The following is a 21,130-nucleotide window of genomic DNA, read 5'->3' as shown; positions in this document are numbered from 1 at the left end:
ATAGCTGTAGTGCTAAATTTCATCTGCCAATAAGATTATAAAATGCTACCTAATCTGGTTTCTTCGTGTCCAGCAGACTCTGAATTCTGTAACACCCCACCTGGATGTGGAGGAGTGCAGCATTGCCCTTCTACCACGCAATCGGGAAAAAAATCGGAGTATGGATGTGCTGCCTCCAGACCGGTGCCTCCCTTTTTTGATCTCCATGGATGGAGACAGCAACAATTACATCAACGCGGCCTTAACTGATGTAAGTTCATCTCTTAGATGGCAAGGAATGGGTGGGAAAGTCATTGGCCAACCCCATCTACATTTTCTACACCAGTGACCTTCAAACTTGGCAACTTTAGGACTTATGGACTTCAAATTCCCAGAGCTGGCTGAGGAATTATGGGAGTTGAAGTCCACAACTCTTAAAGTTGCCAAGTTTGAAGACCCCTGTCCTACACCAACTTTAAGCTGCAAAGTTAGGTTCCAAAATTGGATGCTAGGAGAACAGAATCCCAAGAAAAGTTTGACAGAAGTTAGAAAAGGTTTGGGAGACGAAGCCTTAGGAACAAATATATAAAAAGCTCAAAACTTAAATAAGGTTTTAGAAAATCGCTATAAAGCATCTATCAGAAGAAAAAAGTCAACTGTACTAGTAATTTAGTTGCCCTTGTTAGCCAATTTAGACTGATCTTCTCAAGCTCACAGTTTCTCAGTTTAGCTACAGTTGATTAAGTGCTGCCACCTAGCTAGATAATTTCAATTTTTTAAAAAATTGAAATGAAATTGACCATCGATCAGTACCTCTCTGAACCTCACCAATTGATAGAATTTGATACTTTGTTGTGTCTTTTGTATGGGCATATGATGATTTGATATTTGGCACTTTGTCTTTTGGTTTGTTACCTGGTTAATTCTGTATGTCTCTGAGTCTTGATGCTGTATCATAGAAGCCAGCCCTTGTACCTCTCTTTAATTTAGTACATTGGACAAACTGTGCTTCTTTTAACCTCACACATCTCAATACTTCTTACAGTTGCCAAGCTTGAGAAACACTGCTGTAAATCAGAGCTGTCCAGCCTAGGTAACTTTAAGACTTGTGGATCACAACTCCCAGAATACCCGAGCCAGCCATGCTTGCTGAGGAATTCTGGGAGTTGAAGTGCATAAGTCTTAAAGTTGCCTAGGTTGGACATCCCTGCTGTAGATATTGTAGAAGTACATTTCCAGGATCTGTTGCTGTTGGAGCTGCTGGCCCTTATAATTTGGCGTGTAGAGGAGTGTAGGAAGCAGCTTTATATTAATTCAGAATACTGTCTCATATAGTCAAGTGTCAGTAATGCTATTCAGCATGTACAAAGCCATTTCGTTGCTTTCCTTTTGCTTCCTCTTGGGTTAGAAAATTCCGAATACATCATCACCTCCCCCGAAAGTCCTGTAGATTGCACTCATTTTGATGGCATTCTTCTGTCTAGACAATATTTATTTATTTATTTATTTATTTATTTATTTATTTATTTATTTATTTATTTATTTATTTATTTATTGGATTTATATACCGCCCCTCTCCCGAAGGACTCGGGGCGGTGTACAGGGCAATTAAAATATGATTGAGTTGCATTATTTTGTGCCAATGTGTCATGTGTACGAATGGTATGCTAGCTTCCAGGTAAGAGTAGGGCCAAAGAAAGCTATATTGCCTAAAATAATCAACAGCCCCTTTCAATTAACCAAGGAAAATGCCAGTTTGCTAGGAAGAAGGAGAACAATCACTTTGAAAGCCTGTCACCATGCAACGCTCCAAAGGAAAATGAATTGTCAAGGGTGAAAAGCTTCATCTACGTATTTTTCTTTTACCACCACAGCATGAAATGATTGGATCAGGATTTGACTTAGGCTGGCTCAGTGAGGGAAGGCCGTCCTTCCGAGTCTACACTAAAACTTTATTTCTTCTACCCTTCTTCCTTTAAAAACAGTATTTTCAAAAAAGTATTTGAGCAGAGAGGCAACTATTCCATTCACGCGTATTTTAATGGAGCATTATTGTGAATCTAGATCTAGGAATAAGTGGCCTGAGTATCTTTACAAGCTGCTTACAAAACACTATTTTTAAGGCTACTAAGGTAAACAATTATTAAATGTGTGATGAAGTCATATAAGCTGTACTTAATTTTGATTTGATCAAATCAGCTTTAATTATTTTCCTGGCTTAACTACTTTATTAGGGCAATCCCAGTTTTAGGACTGTATGTGGATATTTCCCAGAAGGCCTGGATTAACTATTAGGTTAAAGAAGCAGCAGCCCAGTTCATAGTCTTAAAAGGCCTACTTCCTCTCCTGTGGCCATCATCATAGCTGGCTGGGGAATTCTTGGGAGTTGAAGAAGTCCACAAGTCTTAAAGTTATTAAGGTTGGATACCCCTGATCTGGATGACGTCCATCTTCTCAATTTTTATTCTAGGATAAAGATACCACTACATGTATCTTGTGTGGACTTCAGCTGGCTAAGACATTCTGTAGTCCTCAGGTCTTAAAGTTGCCAAGGTTGGAAATCCCAATCTAAACGTTTACTCCCTCCTTCATCTCAGTCATTTAAAGCTCCTTTTGTTCAGTGCTTTTAACCAGCTACGTTGCAATTGTGATTGATGAGCAGACTTAACATGAGAATGGCCTTGTCAGATTAGGAGAGGTTCATCTTATGCCAGCCCAAAATTTTAAACAAGAGGTGAAGCAAGAGCAGATAGTGTGCTTCTCCCTCCCTTTGAGTGTGGTATTAAAGGACTGAGATGTCTGTATTGCTAGTCTGGCAGTTGAAGTCCACCCATCCTAAAGTAGCAGAGCCTGAGAAACCCCCGCAGTGCCCACTGAAGTGTTGTTTCAGTTTTTGTTTCCTACATGCTTTTACCAATCTCTTTTGTTCTTCTCCTAGAGCTACACCAACAGTGCTGCTTTCATTGTAACCTTGCACCCCCTACAAAACACCACAACAGATTTCTGGAGGTTGGTATATGACTATGGCTGCACCTCCATCATTATGCTCAACCAGCTCAACCAGTCCAATTCTGCCTGGGTAAGTGAGAGAGACCCACTTGTCACTTGATTACCTCTATTTTTTTTTCTTGGCACCAGTAGTTTTGTTCCAGATCTATAATGCTTGAAGCATTGCACTAGGACAGGGGTAGGCAACCTTGGCTCTTTTATGGCTCTTGGACTTCAACTCCCAGAATTCCTGAGTCACTCAGGAATTCTGGGAGTTGAAGTCCACGAGTCATAAAAGAGCCAAGGTTGCCTACCGCTGCACTAGGAACAGTGAGACCCATATTCAAGGTCCCACTTCAGACGCAGAACCTTGCTGATAATTTGGGATTATTCATTGGGATCATGAATTAAATCTATCCAGTGGTGGGATTCCAATAGGTGAACGACCAGTTCTCAGTGTGGATGCCGCTTCCAAAAGTCCATTCTGGGCCTGGGCAACAAAAAAAATTAGCTACCGGTTCTGCTGAAGTGGTGCGAACCAGCTGAATCCCACCACTGAATCTGTCCCGCAGGACCATTACTATGTGAAACTGCTGAAAACAAATCTACATACAACAATTTCAGCTCCTGGAGAAAGGGCAGAATAGAAATCCACATAATAAATATGCCCACTGAGCAGATACTCTGAGTTCTTTGCCCTGAGCAAAGAGAAAAGATGGGATGAAGTAGTTAAATGATAAGTGGGACTGGAATATCAAATAAGAGTGTTCTCCTACTTAAACATGTTGAGGTAGTAAGTCCTGGACTCTCGACCCAGCATTATATCATTTTACCTTTCCTTGCTGGTTTGCCATCTGTCATCAACTCTTCTAGGGCCCAAGATCCCCTCAGAGTAATTTTAAAAACTGGTTTCCAGTTTTGCTCCCCTCCCCTAATTTAGATTTTGGGGCTTTTATAGGCAGAAGGCTTGCAGCGGCATAAGCTTGAAACTTTTTAAAAATTTACTCCTTAAATAGCTAAGAATTGCGTCTGGCTTGAGCAATCTTTGGAATATGGCCATCCACATGCTGCGCAGATGCTGCTGCTGCCCTCCAGCCAATGGAAGTTGTGCATTCAGTGGCAAAGCACAGTCACAGCCAGTCAGTCTAGATTTATTGTTTTAAAAGAAAAGAGGGAAGTGAGCAAAGCACAGTCAGCCATGGCTACTGTTGAGAGAGTTTTGTAGGAGCACAGCTAAAGGGCATTTGGCCATTGTAAGTCAGTTGAAGAGGCCTCGGTGACCTGCTTCTCTGATCATTATGGTTTGCTGAATAAATCACAGATGATTGGATTTGTACAGCAGACTGAGTTGGAAGCTGGCAACTAAATGACCAGAGAAGGCCATTCTGGTTAGTCTTCAATTCAATCAGTGGGTGGAAGGACTGCTGCCAGAAATGTTGTGAATGCTTTTAAGTGACATTAGGTGGCATAATGCAATCTTCTCCAACCTGGTGCATAATCTATAAATCCCCCAAATCTAAATCCATTGGATGTTTATGCCTGCCTTTGCCATCCTGAAGCCCTTGAACATCAACCCAATGCCTACACCTTCTGAAGAATTCTGGGAGTTGATGCTTAAGGGCTCCAGGCAAAGGCATAGCCGTAAACATCCTATGGGTTTAATTTTGGGAATTTATAGTTTTTGTATTTAGATCTTCAAACTATGGAGCCTTTGGGAAGGTTGAGTCTCCCTCCCTAAACATTCAAAACGCTCTTGCTGGGTTCATGGCAGTTTTAAGGACCCATTACAAGTCCATAATGTTAATTTGCTTGATTTTTGTTTTTGTAGACTCTTAATGGACACCTTCATTAAATGGATGATTTTATGAGTCAAGATCAGACAGTTGCAGGGCCAATGACCCAACTTACTGTTGTACTACTGATATTGAAACAAGGAGATGAATGAATTAAAGGACGACCCTCCCCACCTTGTTTCTGTGTGTGTGTGTGTGTGTGTGTGTGTGTGTGTGTGTGTGTGTGTGAAGATGAGCACTCTTTTGTCAATCTTGCTTGCTGAGTTAAAGGGGGACCACTGCGTGTTTAATAAACAGAAGAGGAAAATAAACATTATTCTCAGTGCTACCATATCAGGAGGTCTAGTAATACTGAAGGGCCAAAGGGAGTTTATTCAGGAGTGAAATTAACTCTGGAAGCAATTGACACAGAGGAAAATCCAAGCAGTGAACTCTGTTACAAGAGGGCGAACTAAGAATTGAGGGAGCTTAACTGGAAAAGAGAAAAGAGGCAGAACTATTTTCACCCTACATAAGAAGCTCTGGTTCTTCTCTGGTCTTTGTAATCAGAGTTGTGTAGCACATTTAACCAAGTCAGTTAAAAACTTTCAGCCTGTGTCTGTAGAGCATGCGAAGTTGGGTTATTTTTAACTTTAGTGTGCATTTTTGCAACTTGACACATTGTGCGAGTTCAGCCTTTTGGATGAGTTTGTGATTCAGATCCAGAAAATGGATCTAATTTAAACAGACGAACATTATCAGATCCCTATGCTTCCCCCTATGGGTTCAGTATAAATCTGCTTTTGTTTCTCCGTTATCTTATTCTGCTCCTTGCATTAGACACCTGCCTCTTTAGCGATGTGTGCCTAGTGCTGTTTCAGCCTCGTTTTAAACATTTACTCCAGTCAGTAGATCTGCAAACGACTTTGGGAAGGCAATTTGGAAGAAATATCTCTCAGCTGAATCGCAATAGCCAAATGATGGCTCCGAGTTTGAACACCATCATTTATGTTGCTATGTGAGACATTTGTTAAGTGAATTTTGCTTCATTTTATGACCTTTCTTGCCACAGTTGTTAAGTGAATCACTGCAGCTGTTAAGTTACTAACCCGGTTGTTAAGTGAATCTGGCTTCCCCATTGACTTTGCTTGTCAGAAAGTAGCAAAAAGTCATCACATGACCCTGGGACAATGCAACCGTCATAAATATGAGCCTATTGCCAAGCGTCTGAATTTTGATCAGGTGACCACAGGAATGCTGCAACAGTTGTCAGTGTGAAAAACGGTCATAAGTCACTTTTTTCAGTGCCATTGTAACTTTGAACAGTCACTAAATGAACTGTTATAAGTCGAGGACTACCTGTATTCCTTAAATACATGTGCTACCCAAATGAGACATGAACTGTTGGATGGCCTGAAAAAGCTAAATGCTGTGTTAAAGTGCAGTGACAAACACCATGTTTTTTGTGTTGATATTTCCATCCTGGTTGTTGCTGTAGGACAGGGGTCTTCAAACTTGGCCCTTTTATGACTTGTGGACTTCAACTCCCAGAATTCTTCAGCCAGGCATGCTGGCTGAGGAATTCTGGGAGTTGAAGTCCACAAGTCATAAAAGGGCCAAGTTTGAAGAGCCCTGCCGTAGGGAATGAAATTAGTGAGGCAGGAATAGCAGTCGTCATGCTAGAGAGAGAATCATTCTGTCCATGTAGATCAGACCCCTCCCAGAATGATCAGGAGAAGAGGCAAACGTCCCTTGACTCAAAAAAAGCAGGAGGGAAAAGTCTTGAATTAGATCCTGGGAACAAGAACCTTTCCAAAGCCTGTGACTTCCGTCTACTGCAGTGGACCAATTTTCTTTTGCTCAGGTCATGCCTATTCCTGAATAAAGGGTTATATGTTCAGAAGGATAAGATTTACAGCTGAACGTGGTCCGAAAACAATTTCATTCATAATGCCCCAAGTAGACAGTGCATCAGTTAGGCTGCCAGATGAATGAATATCAAGAGTCCATCCTACCAGTCATCGTTTTCTGCCCCTTTAATGCCAAGCAATATTAAACCTTGTCCTGATGTATCCTAGGAAGAATTGGCTGAAAACAAACCTTGATTGAAAGTGATGCTGATAACAACATTGAACTGCTTCCATGTGTGAGAGAAAATAATAATAATAATAAACACAGATGAGGCTTATTTATTTAGAGAAAGAGGGACTAGCAGTGGGTGTGTGCAAAAAGGAGTGATGGGTTTTACAGTGAAACATAAAAGCAAGATACTGTAAGCACTGCTCGATTCCACAGTGCAGGGATTATTCTTTATTGGAGAAAAACAAAGAATAACCAAGTAAAATAATCAATCTGCATAAAAGCGGAGGCAAATTTTGCAGGCTATGGGGAAGGGGAGAGAAGAAAGGAAAAAGAGAACGGCAAGTTTAACCCACTGAAGCATGCACCCACTCTTTTCTTCGACCTAAAAAACTTTGAATTCACCCCTCTACCTTTTGTCCTCCTGGTTGAGTTTGCACGATGTGTTAACTCCAAATCATCATGCACCACATTATGGCTTATTAGGTGAGTAAATCTACCTCTGCAGTGCCAGGTATTCATGCCACGGTTTGTTCCTTTCTTTTTAGCCTTGTTTACAATATTGGCCAGAACCAGGCCTTCAGCAATATGGACCAATGCAGGTGGAATACATATCTCGGTCAAGTGATGAAGAAGTTGTAGCCCGTCTTTTCCGGGTGCAGAACATAACGCGGGTGAGTTCGCTCTAAAATTCTGCACTGTTTTTTTAAAAAAATAATAATTAAATCAATGCTTGCTTGCTTGCTTTCAAAAGAAAAACTTGACCTGAAAGGAATGGAAAGGGGAAAGGGGTTTTTACTGTGGTCATGTGGGGCCATTCTTTTCTCTTTCCACCAGCAATAATTGCACGTGTTGTGGTAGATTCTCGGATTCTTGACTTGCAGCTTAAGGCTTCTTCACTTGCAATTCTACAATGGGACAGTAGGAAAGCACACCAAATTTGACTTCAGAATAAAATGGAATAATCAATGTAGTCCGGTCATGCCGGAAGAAATAGGCCATTTTGTTTATAAAAGATTCGGAGGTGGGGCTGAGAGGTGAGGTAACCAAGTTTCTATACGAAACCCAGCAGCTGCTTTTTCTCAGGGCAGAAAAAGCAAAAGGGGATTTCAGTTTGGGCAAGGAAGTTATTGCAAGCTACTGTTAATGAAGGGTTAATGCATTCCCCCCCCCCGCCATCAATCTCAGCAAAACCAGTTTCCAATCATGCAAGCATGGATGGAGAGGCAAAGGATAGAAGAAACAAGAACATTTTATTTATTTATTTGTTTGTTTGTTTATTTTATTTTTTTATTTTAATCCCATTTATATCCCGCCCTTCTCCGAAGACTCAGGGCGGCTTACAATTTAAGCACAAACCAATGTGCTTAGCAATATTTCCCACCTGTATTATTTTTACAAATAATTCAATGTGGTGAACATATCCGACACGTCTTCCTCCCCCTATTTTCCCCGCAAGAACAATCCTGCATGATGGGTTGACCTGAGATCACCCTGCTAGCTTTCATGGCTAAGGTGGGACTAGAACTCATGATCTCCTGCTTTCTAGCCTGGTGCCTTAACCACTTGACCAAACTAGTTCTCTCTACATACATACATACATACATACATACATACATACATACATACGTATGTAATATATTATATTCCACCCATCTCAGTGATAAGGTGACTCTGTCTAACATAGAAGTGCCTGGGAAGAAAAGGACTTGATTGTCATTCAATGCAGACCAGCTAAACACTTCACTATCTTTGGGGAATGGCCACTGTTTGCTGGCCTGTGTGGCTGAGATTGAAGAAGTCGGCGTAAGATTTTCTCTCTCTGATAGATCTTTACAAAGAACTCCAAAAGGATCTCTCCATCCTGAATGAATGGGCCTCAGGATAACCAATACAGGTGCGGGGAGCAACTGTGAAGCAGGGCAGACATCCCGCTGCCTAGGTGGATGAACTTTTTGATTGCAGCCAGCTGACTGCTGTGTGACTCACAATGCTAGCTTAGATAAGCCCTGGTGTGGTCCAGCACAATCCTTCTTAGGTCTTTATGGAATTGTCTGTCTTTCCTGCATTTTGTTTTATTTTTGTTTTAAAAGACAAGGAATTTTGTCTTGTGTTAGACTAGGAAAACTGTTTGCTTCAGAATGAGATTGGATGAAAGATTGAACCACCAGCCGTGGTGGCGCAGTGGTTAGACTGCAGCATTGCAGACTGACTCTGCCCACAGCTTGAAGTTTGATCCTGACCGGCTCAAGGTTGACTCAGCCTTCCCTCCTTCTGAGATCGGTAAAATGAGGACCCAGATTGTTGGATGCAATATGCTGACATTGTAAACTACTTAGTGACTGCTGTAAAGCACTATAAAGCGGTAGATAAGTCTAAGTGCTATTTCTGGAAGAGCCTCCTCTTTAGGTTCAATGTAAAATCTAACCCAACCAAATGCTCTTCAAATACATTGGATTAGAATTTCCACAACTTCCAGCCCCTATATTAAAGGTGGACACTGCTTGGGGATTATAGGAACTGTGGTCCAGAGAGCCCCTGATTCAGAAAGACTTCATTGAACAATTACAGAGAGGGAAACATAGATGGAAATCTCACTGCAGGTTGCTCAGAAACTGGTAGCTAATTGTCCCTTTTTCATTATGGTGTCTCTCCTGCCCCAATTCATTACAGAGGCATTAATAAAAACCTGAATGCCATCGGCAGAGAGACAGTCTGAAAACCTGTTTTGAGCCTCATAGGATTTTCATCCTTTCCACTGATTTTGTACTGAGCTTTCTAGCCAGTGCTATTAAAGTCTAGCTTGCTTAGCTATGGGCGAGTAATCGCCCCTCATTCCATTCCATGCTAAGTACATTATATTGCAAATCTACCTATATTATGAAAGTATTACAGGGCCTCGTTTCCTTATCCCTGCTTCCCTTCCCTTTCCCTTTCCCTTTCAATTTCTATTATTATTATTATTATTATTATTATTATTATTATTATTATTATTATTATTATTATTATTACTATTATTACTATTATTATTATTATTATTATTATTATTATTATTATTATTATTTAGTGAATACCAAATGAATGCAAGCAGGCAACAGTCATTGATTGCCAGGAAACAGCTAGCTAGCTGGCTGGCTGCAAATGTCATGCATATTTCACAACTATATTTGCAAGAGGTGCTCTGGAATTTTTGGGAGTGCAAGCAGAGCAGCGCTCTAAAACAGAGGTCCGCAACCTTTTGGGCACCAGGGACTGGTTACGTGGAGAGAGGTTTTTCCGTGGACTGGAGGGGGCGTGGTTTTGTGTGCTGCCTGCATCTCGCGGATGGGGCTTTTCTTGTTTGTGTGGACCGGGGTGGGGGTGGGGGTGGGGTTGGGGACTCTTGCTCTAAAAGGGTTCTGATTTTCTGGCTTTTGTGCACCAGCAAGGACCTCTTCCAAATCATTTTTGAAACCAGTGTGGCTCTAGTACAGGCAGTCCTTAACTTACAACCACAACAGGGACCAGGAACTCCATTGCTAAGCAGGGGGGTGTTAAGTAAGTCGTGCCTGATATTACGACTTTTTTGTCACAGTTATTAAGCAAATTGCTGCAGTTGTTAAATAAATCACCTGGTTGCTAAGCAAATCTGGCCTTCTTCATTGACTTTGCTTGCTGGGAAAGTACCACAAATGGTGATCACATGACCTTATGTTAAATACCTGCAGGTTGCCAAGTGCCTGGCTTTTGATAACATGACCCTGGGGATGCTGCAACAGTCATAAGTGTGTGTCCTGGTCATAAGTCATTTTTTTCCGGTGCCTTTGTCACTTTGAATGGTCGCTAAACACGTCAAGGACTATCTGTACCTACAGATGGGACTATCTGTGCATCTGTGTACAAGGTGGAGGTAATACAGGTAGTCCTCGACTTACAGCAGTTCACTTAGTGACTGTTCAAAGTGACAACAGTACTGAAAAATGTGAGTTATGACCTTTTTTCATATTTATGACCGTTGCAACATTCCCCTGGTCATGTGATCAAAATTCAGATGGTTGGCAACTGACTCATATGATCACCTTTTTTGTGGCCATCTGACAAGCAAAGTCAATGGGGAAGCCAGATTCACTTCACAACCATGTTAATAATTTAAGAACTGCAGTGATTCACTTGGCAAGAAAGGTCATAAAATGGTACAGAATTCACTTAACAAATGTCTCACTTACCAACAGAAATTTTGGACTCAATTGTGGTCATAAGTTGAGGACTACCTGAATTTAGGAACAAGTCCAAAGAATCAGTAACTCAGAACCAAATAAGAGCAGATCATCTCATTCTTCTACTATGCCCCATGAAATATTCTCTCAGCTGATTTACAGCTGATGCTTTAAAGTTCGTTCTGGAATGACTGCATTAGTGGCTTTAATTTTCTCTTTCTCTTTATTATTATTTTTAAAATCTTATCAGCATGTAGCATCATGCTGAAACACAAGGAATCTTGATATGCTTGCACACTTGGTTGGTTATGTATGTATCAAATCTAAGATTTATTTTTTCCCCCAGCTAAAGATTTGCAAAATTTTGAGCAGTATTATTTGAGCTCCTGAGTAGAATTGCCTGTGACTCATGTTGTACTAAGTAGGTAATTCCCTATTTTCATGAATCACAAGACTCCCTGCTACAAAACAATGTAAGCCAGTTGTTAGCAACTACTGGATTGAGGCCCAACAATGAGTCATGTTGTAAAGATGGGACAACCTCATCTTAACTTAATGAAGGGGTAGAACTTTAGGGCAGACGTTCAGCTGAGTAGATTTACCTCATTTTGAAGTGAAGTAATGTCATTACTGTCTGAAAAGACCTTCTCCCTCTTATTGTTTGCCTAGTACAGGGATAGGCAACCTCAGCTCTTTTATGACTCATGGACTTCAACTCCCAGAATTCCTGAGTCAGGAATTCTGGGAGTTGAAGTCCATGAGTCATAAAAGAGCCGAGGTTGCCTATCCCTGGCCTAGTAGTTCAATGCAACTGATTGAAATTCGGGATTCTTGCTGGCTCAGGAATTTTGGGAGTTGAAGTCCACGAGTCATAAAAGAGCCAAGGTTGCATACCCCTGCCCTAGAACAATATTTCCTGATCATGAACCTTTCCCAGAATTCTGCAACTAGCTTGATCATTTCTCAGAATTCTGGTTGTTAAGGTCCATGCTTCTCTGGGAAACACTAAGCAAGAGTATGGGCAATCAAGCTGCAGAGAGTTTTTGAATGTCGTTCTTAGGGTGACTGCTTAAAAAAAACAAAACTTGAATACAATAGAGATAAAAAAAAGATTTAATTTCTTAACATTGAGCCTAAATCTGGCTAATAAGATTATTCTCTTATTATGTATATTTCACCTTGATGAAAATTGTCATTTGAGGAGGTTTCTGGGATTAAATCCAAAGATTTGGGGAGCTGTGAATGGTTTAGTGCAGGGTTCCCAAACATGGCACTTGAACACACGTGGACTTCAACTCCCAGAATTCCCCAGCCAACAGCTGACTGGGGAATTCTGTGAGTTGAAATCCACACATCTTAAAGTTGCCAAGGTTGAGAAACCCAGACCTAGTGTATCTTTATCCTAGAATAAAAAGCAAGCAGATGGACATCAGATACCTCTATCAGATTCCAAGTTATGTTTCATCCTGGAAAACAGCTGGTTCAAGGCTTCTGGCTTTAGCAAACCTGAGAAGAAGAGAACTAATTACAAGACTTCTCTAGTTACAGGAAGGACACTTGATGGTCCGGCACTTTCAGTACCTGCGGTGGTCAGCCTACAGAGATATTCCAGACTCGAAAAAGTCTTTCCTGAATTTATTAGCCCAAGTAGAGAAGTGGCAAGGAGAGAGTGGCAATGGCAGGACCATTGTCCATTGTTTGTAAGTATTGCTTGGCTTAAGCGGGAAGAGGGTAGAATTGGAGAATCAATGTTTTTCAAGTGAGGGAGGTGGCATTTGTGTGTCCAAGTCAGTTCTGCGCTATTGTCTGCCTTGTTAGCAACATAACACAAATAGGATCACGAGGTTCTGTGGATTGTAAGACTTCATAGGCAAAGAATCTACGTGGAAATAGTTGAAATAGCACTGTGGGTAGGGGTCCACTTGCAAACCCCATGCTTGTGGTTACTAATATCAGTGTTTCTTATACAAGAAAGATTAAGATCTGGCAAGAACGTAAGCTCTACTGTGAACCTTCTATTATATCGTGGTTAATAAACAGAAATTAATCCTAAAAGCCTCTTGATTCGCATATAATGAAAACTGTGGTTTAAATAAGCCACACTTTCAGCATGGGTGCTTATACAAGGAAGAATGGAAGAGGAGCAGGGCAAATCCAAGACAGTCCTAGGCTGCATTAACAGAGGGATAGAATCAAGATCATGTGAAGTGTTAATACCACTTTATAATGCCTTGGTAAGACATGAAATACTTCACCGAGTTTTGGTTGCTATGATGTAAAAAAAAATGTTGAGACGGTAGAAAGAGTGCCGAGAAGAGCAACAAAGATTATTAGGGAACTGGAGGCTAAAATATATGAAGAACGGTTGCAGGAATTGGGTGTGTCTATTTCAATAAAAAGAAGGACTAGGGGTGGCATGACAGCCTGTAAGGGGCTGCCACAAAGAAGAGGGAGTCAACCTATTCTCCAAAGCACCTGAAGGCAGGAAAAGAAGCAATGGATGGAAACTAATCGGGGGAAAGAAGCAAACCTAGAACCAAGGAAGAGTTTCCTGACAGAACAATTAATCAGGGGAACAACCTGCCTGCAGAAGTTGTGGGTGCCCCAATACTGGAGGTTTTTAAGAACAAATTGGACAACCATTTGTCTGAAATGGTATAGGGCAGACATGTCAAACACAAGGCCCGGGGACCAGATCCGGCCCGCGAAGTGGTTTCATGAGGCCCACGAAGCCATCCTGGAAACAGTGAGGGAAGGGCCCCCACTGCCTTGGCCCTGGCCCAGAGACCCTCCTCCTGCCAGAGACCCTCAGATCTGTCCCACTCCTGCCCAGGCCCCCATAGGCACCCTTGATGCGTACGATGTAGAGCTGGCCACGCCCACCCAGTAGGCCATATGCACTCTAGCCACGCCCACCCAGCAGGCCACGCCCACCCGGCCCCTTGAGGGCAACCGCAATGCTGATGCGGCCCTCAATGAAATTGAGTTTGACACCCCTGTTATAGGGTGTCCTGCCTGAGCATCAGGTTGGACTAGAAGACCTGCAAGGTCCCTTCCAACTCTGTTATTCTGTTAAAACATGGGCCTAAGCCACATTCTTGAAAGCTAAGACTAATGATCCAAATTTGTTAAGTCTAACCAGACCAGAGGATCCTAAGTGTCCTGTGCAAGTGTTCATTAAGCACACGGGTACAATTAAATCGAGCGGAAATGTAACCCTGTGGATTGAAGCCTTTCTCCTCAGTATCCCTATTCACCCCATTAACTGAACTTTTCACAGGTTCTGCCCAGAAATCTGAAAAGCTGCTTGAAGTCACAGGGCTATGCAATGTGTAAAAAAGCGGGTTGTAGTTTCATCTAAGTAAACAGCTGCAGCCAGGGATCAAAAGCAGCCAAAACTGATTTGAAAAGATATCTTAGGAAAAACACAATTGCTGTGTTGCTGTTCAGCTGTTGATTTTTGGTTCAACAACATCCACACTCCAAGAGAACAAGCGAGCTTCCAAGTTGACAAAGGCATCCAGCAGGGAAACAGCCAAATTAAGGTTGTGTATTAGTCTAAAGATAATTTGGCAGCATGTCTGCAAATTCCGGAGGGTAAGGAATTGAGGAAAGAAAGAAGGAGAGAATAGGAAGGAGGCTTTGGCTTATAAACAGCCATCTTGTATACATCTGGCTAATTTGATTATATCAAGTGTGAAGGATTTATTAGCTCTGAAGGGAATCCATGCCCAGAAGAATTTACAGCGTAAGCTGGCAACATGCCTGTACGCTGCTGGGAGAGAAACTAATTTTGCTTGGGTCACACCAGTTTACACAAAGCCAAACAGGTGCTTGAGTAGGAGCATTTGAAGTGGCTTAATCTTATACTGAGAGTCTGAGACAGTAACAATATCATGCACAGGTGTTTGGTTTGATTGAATTGGGAGTTGTCATTTCTAAATGCCCATCTTTTCCCCATCAAAATAACATTCTGGAATAGAAGAGCTTTGTGATCAGATCCAGAAAAAGGCAACCAAGTTTCCTTTTGAGATTAGCTTCAATATTGGATGAAATGCAATAGCTGTAGAGAGAGGCTGTCCAAAATGTTTTCTGAACTGTTTTCCAGATCAGAAAACAACTGAGTTTAGCTATTCTTGTTACAAGAAGAAAGAAAAGAAAGAATTTGATAACCAAAGATCTGAAGAATGCCCAGGTCGGAAATGACCATATTAAATAATAACTTTGCCTCAAACCCAAACATGAGATCTCAACTTGTGTATAGAACATCGCAAACAACATTTTAATATTTGAAGGTTGTTTCCATCCTATCCACTTAAAATAGGTGAAAAATTTGACCCAATGCAAATAATAATACAATGTTGGCATTTATGCAATACTTCTCCTGAAAGGTTAATATGCTGCATGACCACAACTGTGTAATAGTGCTTGCAGCTATTATCTTCATTAACAAGTTTCTCACCATTACATAGTATAACTGTTTCCTTCCCCTCTATTTTTTTAATTATCTTTAAACTCTTGTGTGTTTAAGCACTCAATTGAATCTTGCTCAGCAATTTAATCTCTTACTAAGGGTTATTTCTCAGATATTGCCACCAGCCATCATATTCAATCAGAAACAGGCAGTCTAGGGCCCTTTGTTTTAAAAATGGCTATGTTGAAAGCTTAACTCAGTTATGCATCACCCAGAAAGAAACACATCGTTTTCTGAAAAAGTGTGCAATCTGATGGTCTATTCTGCCTCTTGTGGGAAGCATAAGAATAAATATTGAACTAATTTCCAGTTCATTACCAGTTCATTTCCATACCAGTTCATTATTATTCCTCTTGAGCAAAACAAAATGGACAAGTGATTGCTTGTGCAGCTTTTGCTTATTTACTGGATTTATAGCCTGCCCTGCCTACCTGTAAATAACTTGCATGGAGATTAAGAGAAAAATGCCAAATATAAAAAGAAATGATTACTTTTTTTAAAAAAAAAAGAAAAGTCATAGCATAACTCCAGCCACATCGAGTAGAAAGTCATCAGTTAAACCAATTAATATCTAGGATGAAGCAATATATCTTGCTGCTTTTTCTACAGTCAAAGACAGTGAGGATTGATTGTAATTCCTGTCTGTGTTCCACTCTTTGAAGACAATAATAAAAGAACGGGCCCTTTACTGTTTGCTGAACAAAAGTCTCTGTAAGCTGGGTAGTATTTGACTAAAGCATCATTTTACAAAGTTACCTATCATGAGAGCCCTTTGTTAAAGCTTCCAAACGACATGGTTTTCAAGGGTCAGATAAATCACACTAAACATGATACACAAATGCCACAAATTCTACATCTTTTCTCAACTCAGTTCATTTCGGCAACATGCCTTGTGAGTAGCATCAACCCATCTTTTAATTTAATCTCTCTGAAGCGATCTGGATAATGATATGGAAGAACTGGACACATTACCTTTGCTTTATTTGCTTGTTCTCTCCCTAATGCTAGGCCTAATATGGACTACTAATCTACTGCTCCTATTAGTCTCCTTTTAGATGCTTTCTTCATGTGTCTAATTTCTTCTTTAGGAATGGAGGTGGACGAAGTGGTACCTTCTGCGCCTGCACCATGATCCTGGAGATGATCAGGTGTCACAAGCTGGTGGATGTTTTCTTTGCCGCAAAGACCCTTCGCAACTATAAGCCAAATATGGTCGAGACCTTTGTAAGTCACGAGTAGTATTTATTTGACCTACTTCTCTTAAAGAGTGTTATGGTATTTCTTCCAAGAAATTATGGAACTTGCTCCTGTTAAAGGTGACCATGATTTACAAAAACAGAAGGTGGATTGGGGGCATTTTTCAACTATCAAAAGAATGTCCATACTCAGAAGTTTATACCAATTACTGTGAACCTTTGATATGGAAATTCTGTGGAATCATCACAGCTGGTAGAATTCAGCATGCCACTAAATTCAAATAAAACAGTAGAAATTTCCATTCATGTCATGCTTAGGATTGTCTGGAAAGAAATTGGTTGCCCTTTTGAAGAACAAAGAGCTACTATAGATTGATGTTTAGTCTGATCCCTGGTGCCAGACGGCATAAGCTTCTTGGTCTGATGAAATGATATGTAACCAATATCTGGTTTTCCCACCTCTATGCTTTGTGTGTTCTGAAAATGAAAATAAAGTAGGTTTTTAATATGTCACATTCACAAATGCATAAATGCATAAATAAACACTACTAGTAGTGTAACACTTCCTGGCTACATTTTGTTCTTTTTCAGTTGCTAAGTCGTCTCCTACTCTTCACAACCCCATGGACTATAGCACGCTAGGCACCCTGTCCTCCATTGCTTCTGGAGTGTGCCTAAATTCATGTTCATTGTGCTGGTGAAACTATTTAACTGTCTCATCCTCTGGCATCCCCTTCTCCTTTTGCCTTTCCATCTTTCCCAACATCAGGGTCTTTTCCAAGGAGTCTTCTCTTCTCGTTTGGTGACCAAAGTATTTGAACTTCAGCTTCAGTATCTGTCCTTCCTAAAAGCAGTCAGGGTTGATTGATTGGCCACATGGTACTATCATTAAGCCAAATCAGAATGGAAGAGAGAAGTGATACATGCCCGTTTAATCAGATCAGGAAGCATAATTGCGTATACAATATCTCAGAGGAAATGTTTTCTCTGTGTACAGTACCCATATCTTCTCTCTCAAAGTGTCCTCTACAAAACATAAAATAGATCTTTTATATGTTATGAACTACATCTCCCAACAGCCTCAGCTAGCATGGCCAATGGGGGAAGGATGCTAGGAGCTATAGATTCAGCAATATTGGGCAGATTTTCTGTTGTATAGAAGAAAGAGAGGCATGTCTTAAACATTGCTTTAGAGGGGAAATACAAGGTTTGGATTATGGATTATGAAATTTCTCCCTTGCGAGATGAAATGCCTATATAGAGGTTGCTCTGATAGCATTAGAGAGAGAAAAAATTCAATTGAGCAAGATGAAGGATGGAATTAAACCAAGGCAATTTTTCCCCCAAAGTGACCTGGCATTGAGTTGTGTAACCTATTGGGCTAAATTGCAAGGTATTAGGATATGCAAACTAGTATTTTCAACCAGAACTCAATCTTCCCCCAATTTGTATTGAACCTGCAAAATCTGATTCCTAAGACTTAGCTTAATGATCTCACTGCAGGAATAAATGAGAGTGTTGCTGTTAGTAGAGCTTCACTGATCTGCGTCTGTTAAGGATCTGGCCCCCGCAAGCATCCTTCTCTGATGCTGGAATTTTATTTCTCTACATTACTATAAAGAAGTAGAAATTTTGTTTTTGTTTTTTTCCCCGATCCAAAAGTACTATGTGGTTAATCTCTTTGATCTCTTCCTTTCTGATGTTCTGTTTTACTTGAGTCTGGTGGTGCCCAACTCCAACATTGATTAATGGTTGTCATAATGGTTATGACACTGGCTCACCAACCAGAAGCTTGGCAGTTCAAGACTCAAGTATTGCATGATGGGGTGAGCTCCTGTTCTTGCCCCAGCTCCTGCCAAACTAGCAGTTTGAAAACATGCAAGTGCAAGTAGATAAACAGGTATCACTTTGGTGGGAAGATAACAGCATTCTGTGCACCTCGGTGTATAATCATGCTGGCCACATGAACACAGAAGCATCTTTGGACAACCCTGGCTCCCTCAGCTAGGAAACAGAGATGAGCACTGTCCCTTGAAGTTGAACGTGACTGGGCAGGGGAAACCTTTGCCTTCCCCCACCCCCTAACTTCTTTACTGGATCTGATGGGGCAGGTAGAAACTATATAGTAACTCTGTAGCTCAGGGGCCCCCAACCCCCAGTCCATGGACTGGTACCGGGCCGCGGCATGCTAGCAACTGGGCTGCACAAACAAAGCCCCATCCACGTGATGCAGGCAGCACACAAAACCATGCCCACCCACCCCCCCGGTCCATGGAAAAATCTCTCTCTATGTAACTGGCCCCTGGTGCCCAAAAGGTTGGAGACCTCTGCTGTAGCTCATTGCTCAGTAAGCAATCACATCTGCATATTTTTTTTTCAACCAGTTGAAGTTAAAGGCACTGGGTTATTAACTGGAAGACCAAGACTTCTAATCCTGTCTTAGGCACAAAGCCAGCTCTGTGACCTTTGGCCAATCACACACTCTGCACCCTCAGAAGCAGGCAACGGCAAATTATTTCCAGAAATTTTGCCAAGAAAATTGCAGGCATTTGACTATGTGTTTGCCAAGAGTACCTCAAAGGCATGGTACACACTTGGTAGAGTGTGTATTGGATTGTAGTTAGTGCTTAGAGTGTGTGTAGGACTCTATCTAGTGCTGTTATACTTTTCCAGCTACTTTGAGTAGAAAGAATAATGGGGAAAAGGTTATTTATATTATTTACGCCAACATTTATTCTTTGTTTTTTCCTCCAAGTAGGTCAGAATAGCATAAGTATTTTCCTCCCCCCAATTTCAAACTCACCACTATTCTGTTGAATAAAATAGGACATAAAAGCCCTGAGGTGGAAATTAGAGGTAGAAGATCTGCCAGCCTCACTTTCTACAATTTTCTAATTCTTTTTATTTTTCATAAAGATAAAACTGCTACATTAAACTACTTTCTATATCAGTTTGCATATATTAGCACAGGCTTTCTTCCACTGCCCAGTTTTGTACACTGTCTTACCTAACATGCTTTCTCTTGCTTGGTGTGAGAAATGAATGCATTTTACATGATTTGGAGAGCTATATTACAAAATTCAGAGAAGTGTGAAAATGAAAAGATAATTGTGTCCCAACCCATATAATAGTTTGTGGATTGTGAGTTATCTCGTAACATGCTATGGAACATTGAATATCTTTCTCCCATACTTCTGGGTTATGTTCAACAAAACTATCCCAGTGTTTATTGTTCAGTTCAACGATTACATCATTCTTGCTCTTAAATTCAGAGGGTCCAAGACCCATGATTTTATAATGTTTTCCTAACTGGCATAATTTAATAGCTCTTGAGCTATTTATTTTTCTTCCCCTACCACCCGCTCCAAGACGTGATTAGATTTTGAGTAGAGGATTCATTGCATCTTTAGATCACTTTGCAAAACAGAACTTTTTTTTGGAATTTACAACGAGTAACTTAATCAGTTATACTGTATCTCTCTGTCACAATTACCTTATAACTGGAACCCTTTTTCTATGACTTAATTCTTCCTAGACAGTATCTCATTATTTTCAGAACTTAGTTGCCACAGCTGAAAACAACTGCCCTGTCTTTTAAAACAAGACATACAATGATTTTCATGAAATGGTTGCTCCTATATAAAAGAGGGAACTTAATTTAGGCTTTCTGACAAGTAGGTAGTAAATCACCTCCCTTTTGGACTGAAGAAACAAAAGGCCACATCCTACATCAACTGAAGGCTTATCTTAGGGGTCACTAATTTTTCAGGCCTCTGGTGTCATTAGGCAATGTTATGTTAAACTAAAGGTAAAGGTTCCCCCGCACATGCGTGCTACGTTTCCGACTCTAGGGGCCGGTGCTCATCTCCGTTTCAAAGCCGAAGAGCCAGCGCTTGTTCGAGGACATCTCCGTGGTCATGTGGCCGGCATGACTAGATGCCAAAGGCGCACGGAACGCTGTTACCTTCCCACCATAGTGGTCCCTATTTTTCTACTTGCATTTTTACATGCTTTCAAACTGCTAGGTTGGCAGAAGCTGGGACAAGTAACAGGCGCTCACTCTGTTACGCGGCACTCGGGATTCGACCCACCAAACTGTCGACCATCTGATCGACAAGCTCAGCATCCTAACCCACTGAGCCACCGCGTCCCTTAATGTTATGTTACTAGGCTGTAAATCTTGAAAAATGTTGGCAAGTTCATCCTGAGATGACATGTAACTGTGTTGAAATCTCACATGAAGTTTCAGCCCTATTTTTTTTTAAAAAAATCATATTTAATTTAATCAACTGAGGGAATATTGTATCTGCAGGTGTGTACAAAAAAAATTATTGTTTCCCATAGTGGCCAATCAGGGTTTTCAAGTTAAGACCACAGCCAAGGTTAAATAATCTTCTCCCAGGACCACTTTCCAGCAGCTCTTTTTTATTTATTATGCTATTATTT

General features: G+C 40.9%; 1 protein-coding gene across 1 annotated transcript in view; it reads left to right on the top strand.

The window, feature by feature from the left end:
* The window catches only part of PTPRU (protein tyrosine phosphatase receptor type U), a 354,100-nt gene that overhangs the window by 331,788 nt on the left and 1,182 nt on the right, over positions 1-21,130 (top strand). Inside the window, exons 26-30 of the mRNA XM_081335471.1 lie at positions 77-250; positions 2,918-3,058; positions 7,367-7,492; positions 12,563-12,714; positions 16,577-16,712. Of these exons, the coding sequence (XP_081191597.1) occupies positions 77-250; positions 2,918-3,058; positions 7,367-7,492; positions 12,563-12,714; positions 16,577-16,712 (729 nt within the window). The remainder of the gene's footprint in view (positions 1-76; positions 251-2,917; positions 3,059-7,366; positions 7,493-12,562; positions 12,715-16,576; positions 16,713-21,130) is intronic.

This window comes from Vipera berus (genome assembly GCF_964194415.1).
Source record: "Vipera berus genome assembly, chromosome: 9".
In the NCBI taxonomy this organism is placed as follows: Eukaryota; Metazoa; Chordata; class Lepidosauria; order Squamata; family Viperidae; genus Vipera; species Vipera berus.
The sequence above is the reverse complement of the archived record's forward strand: the minus strand, read 5'-3'. Positions and strand labels throughout refer to the sequence as shown.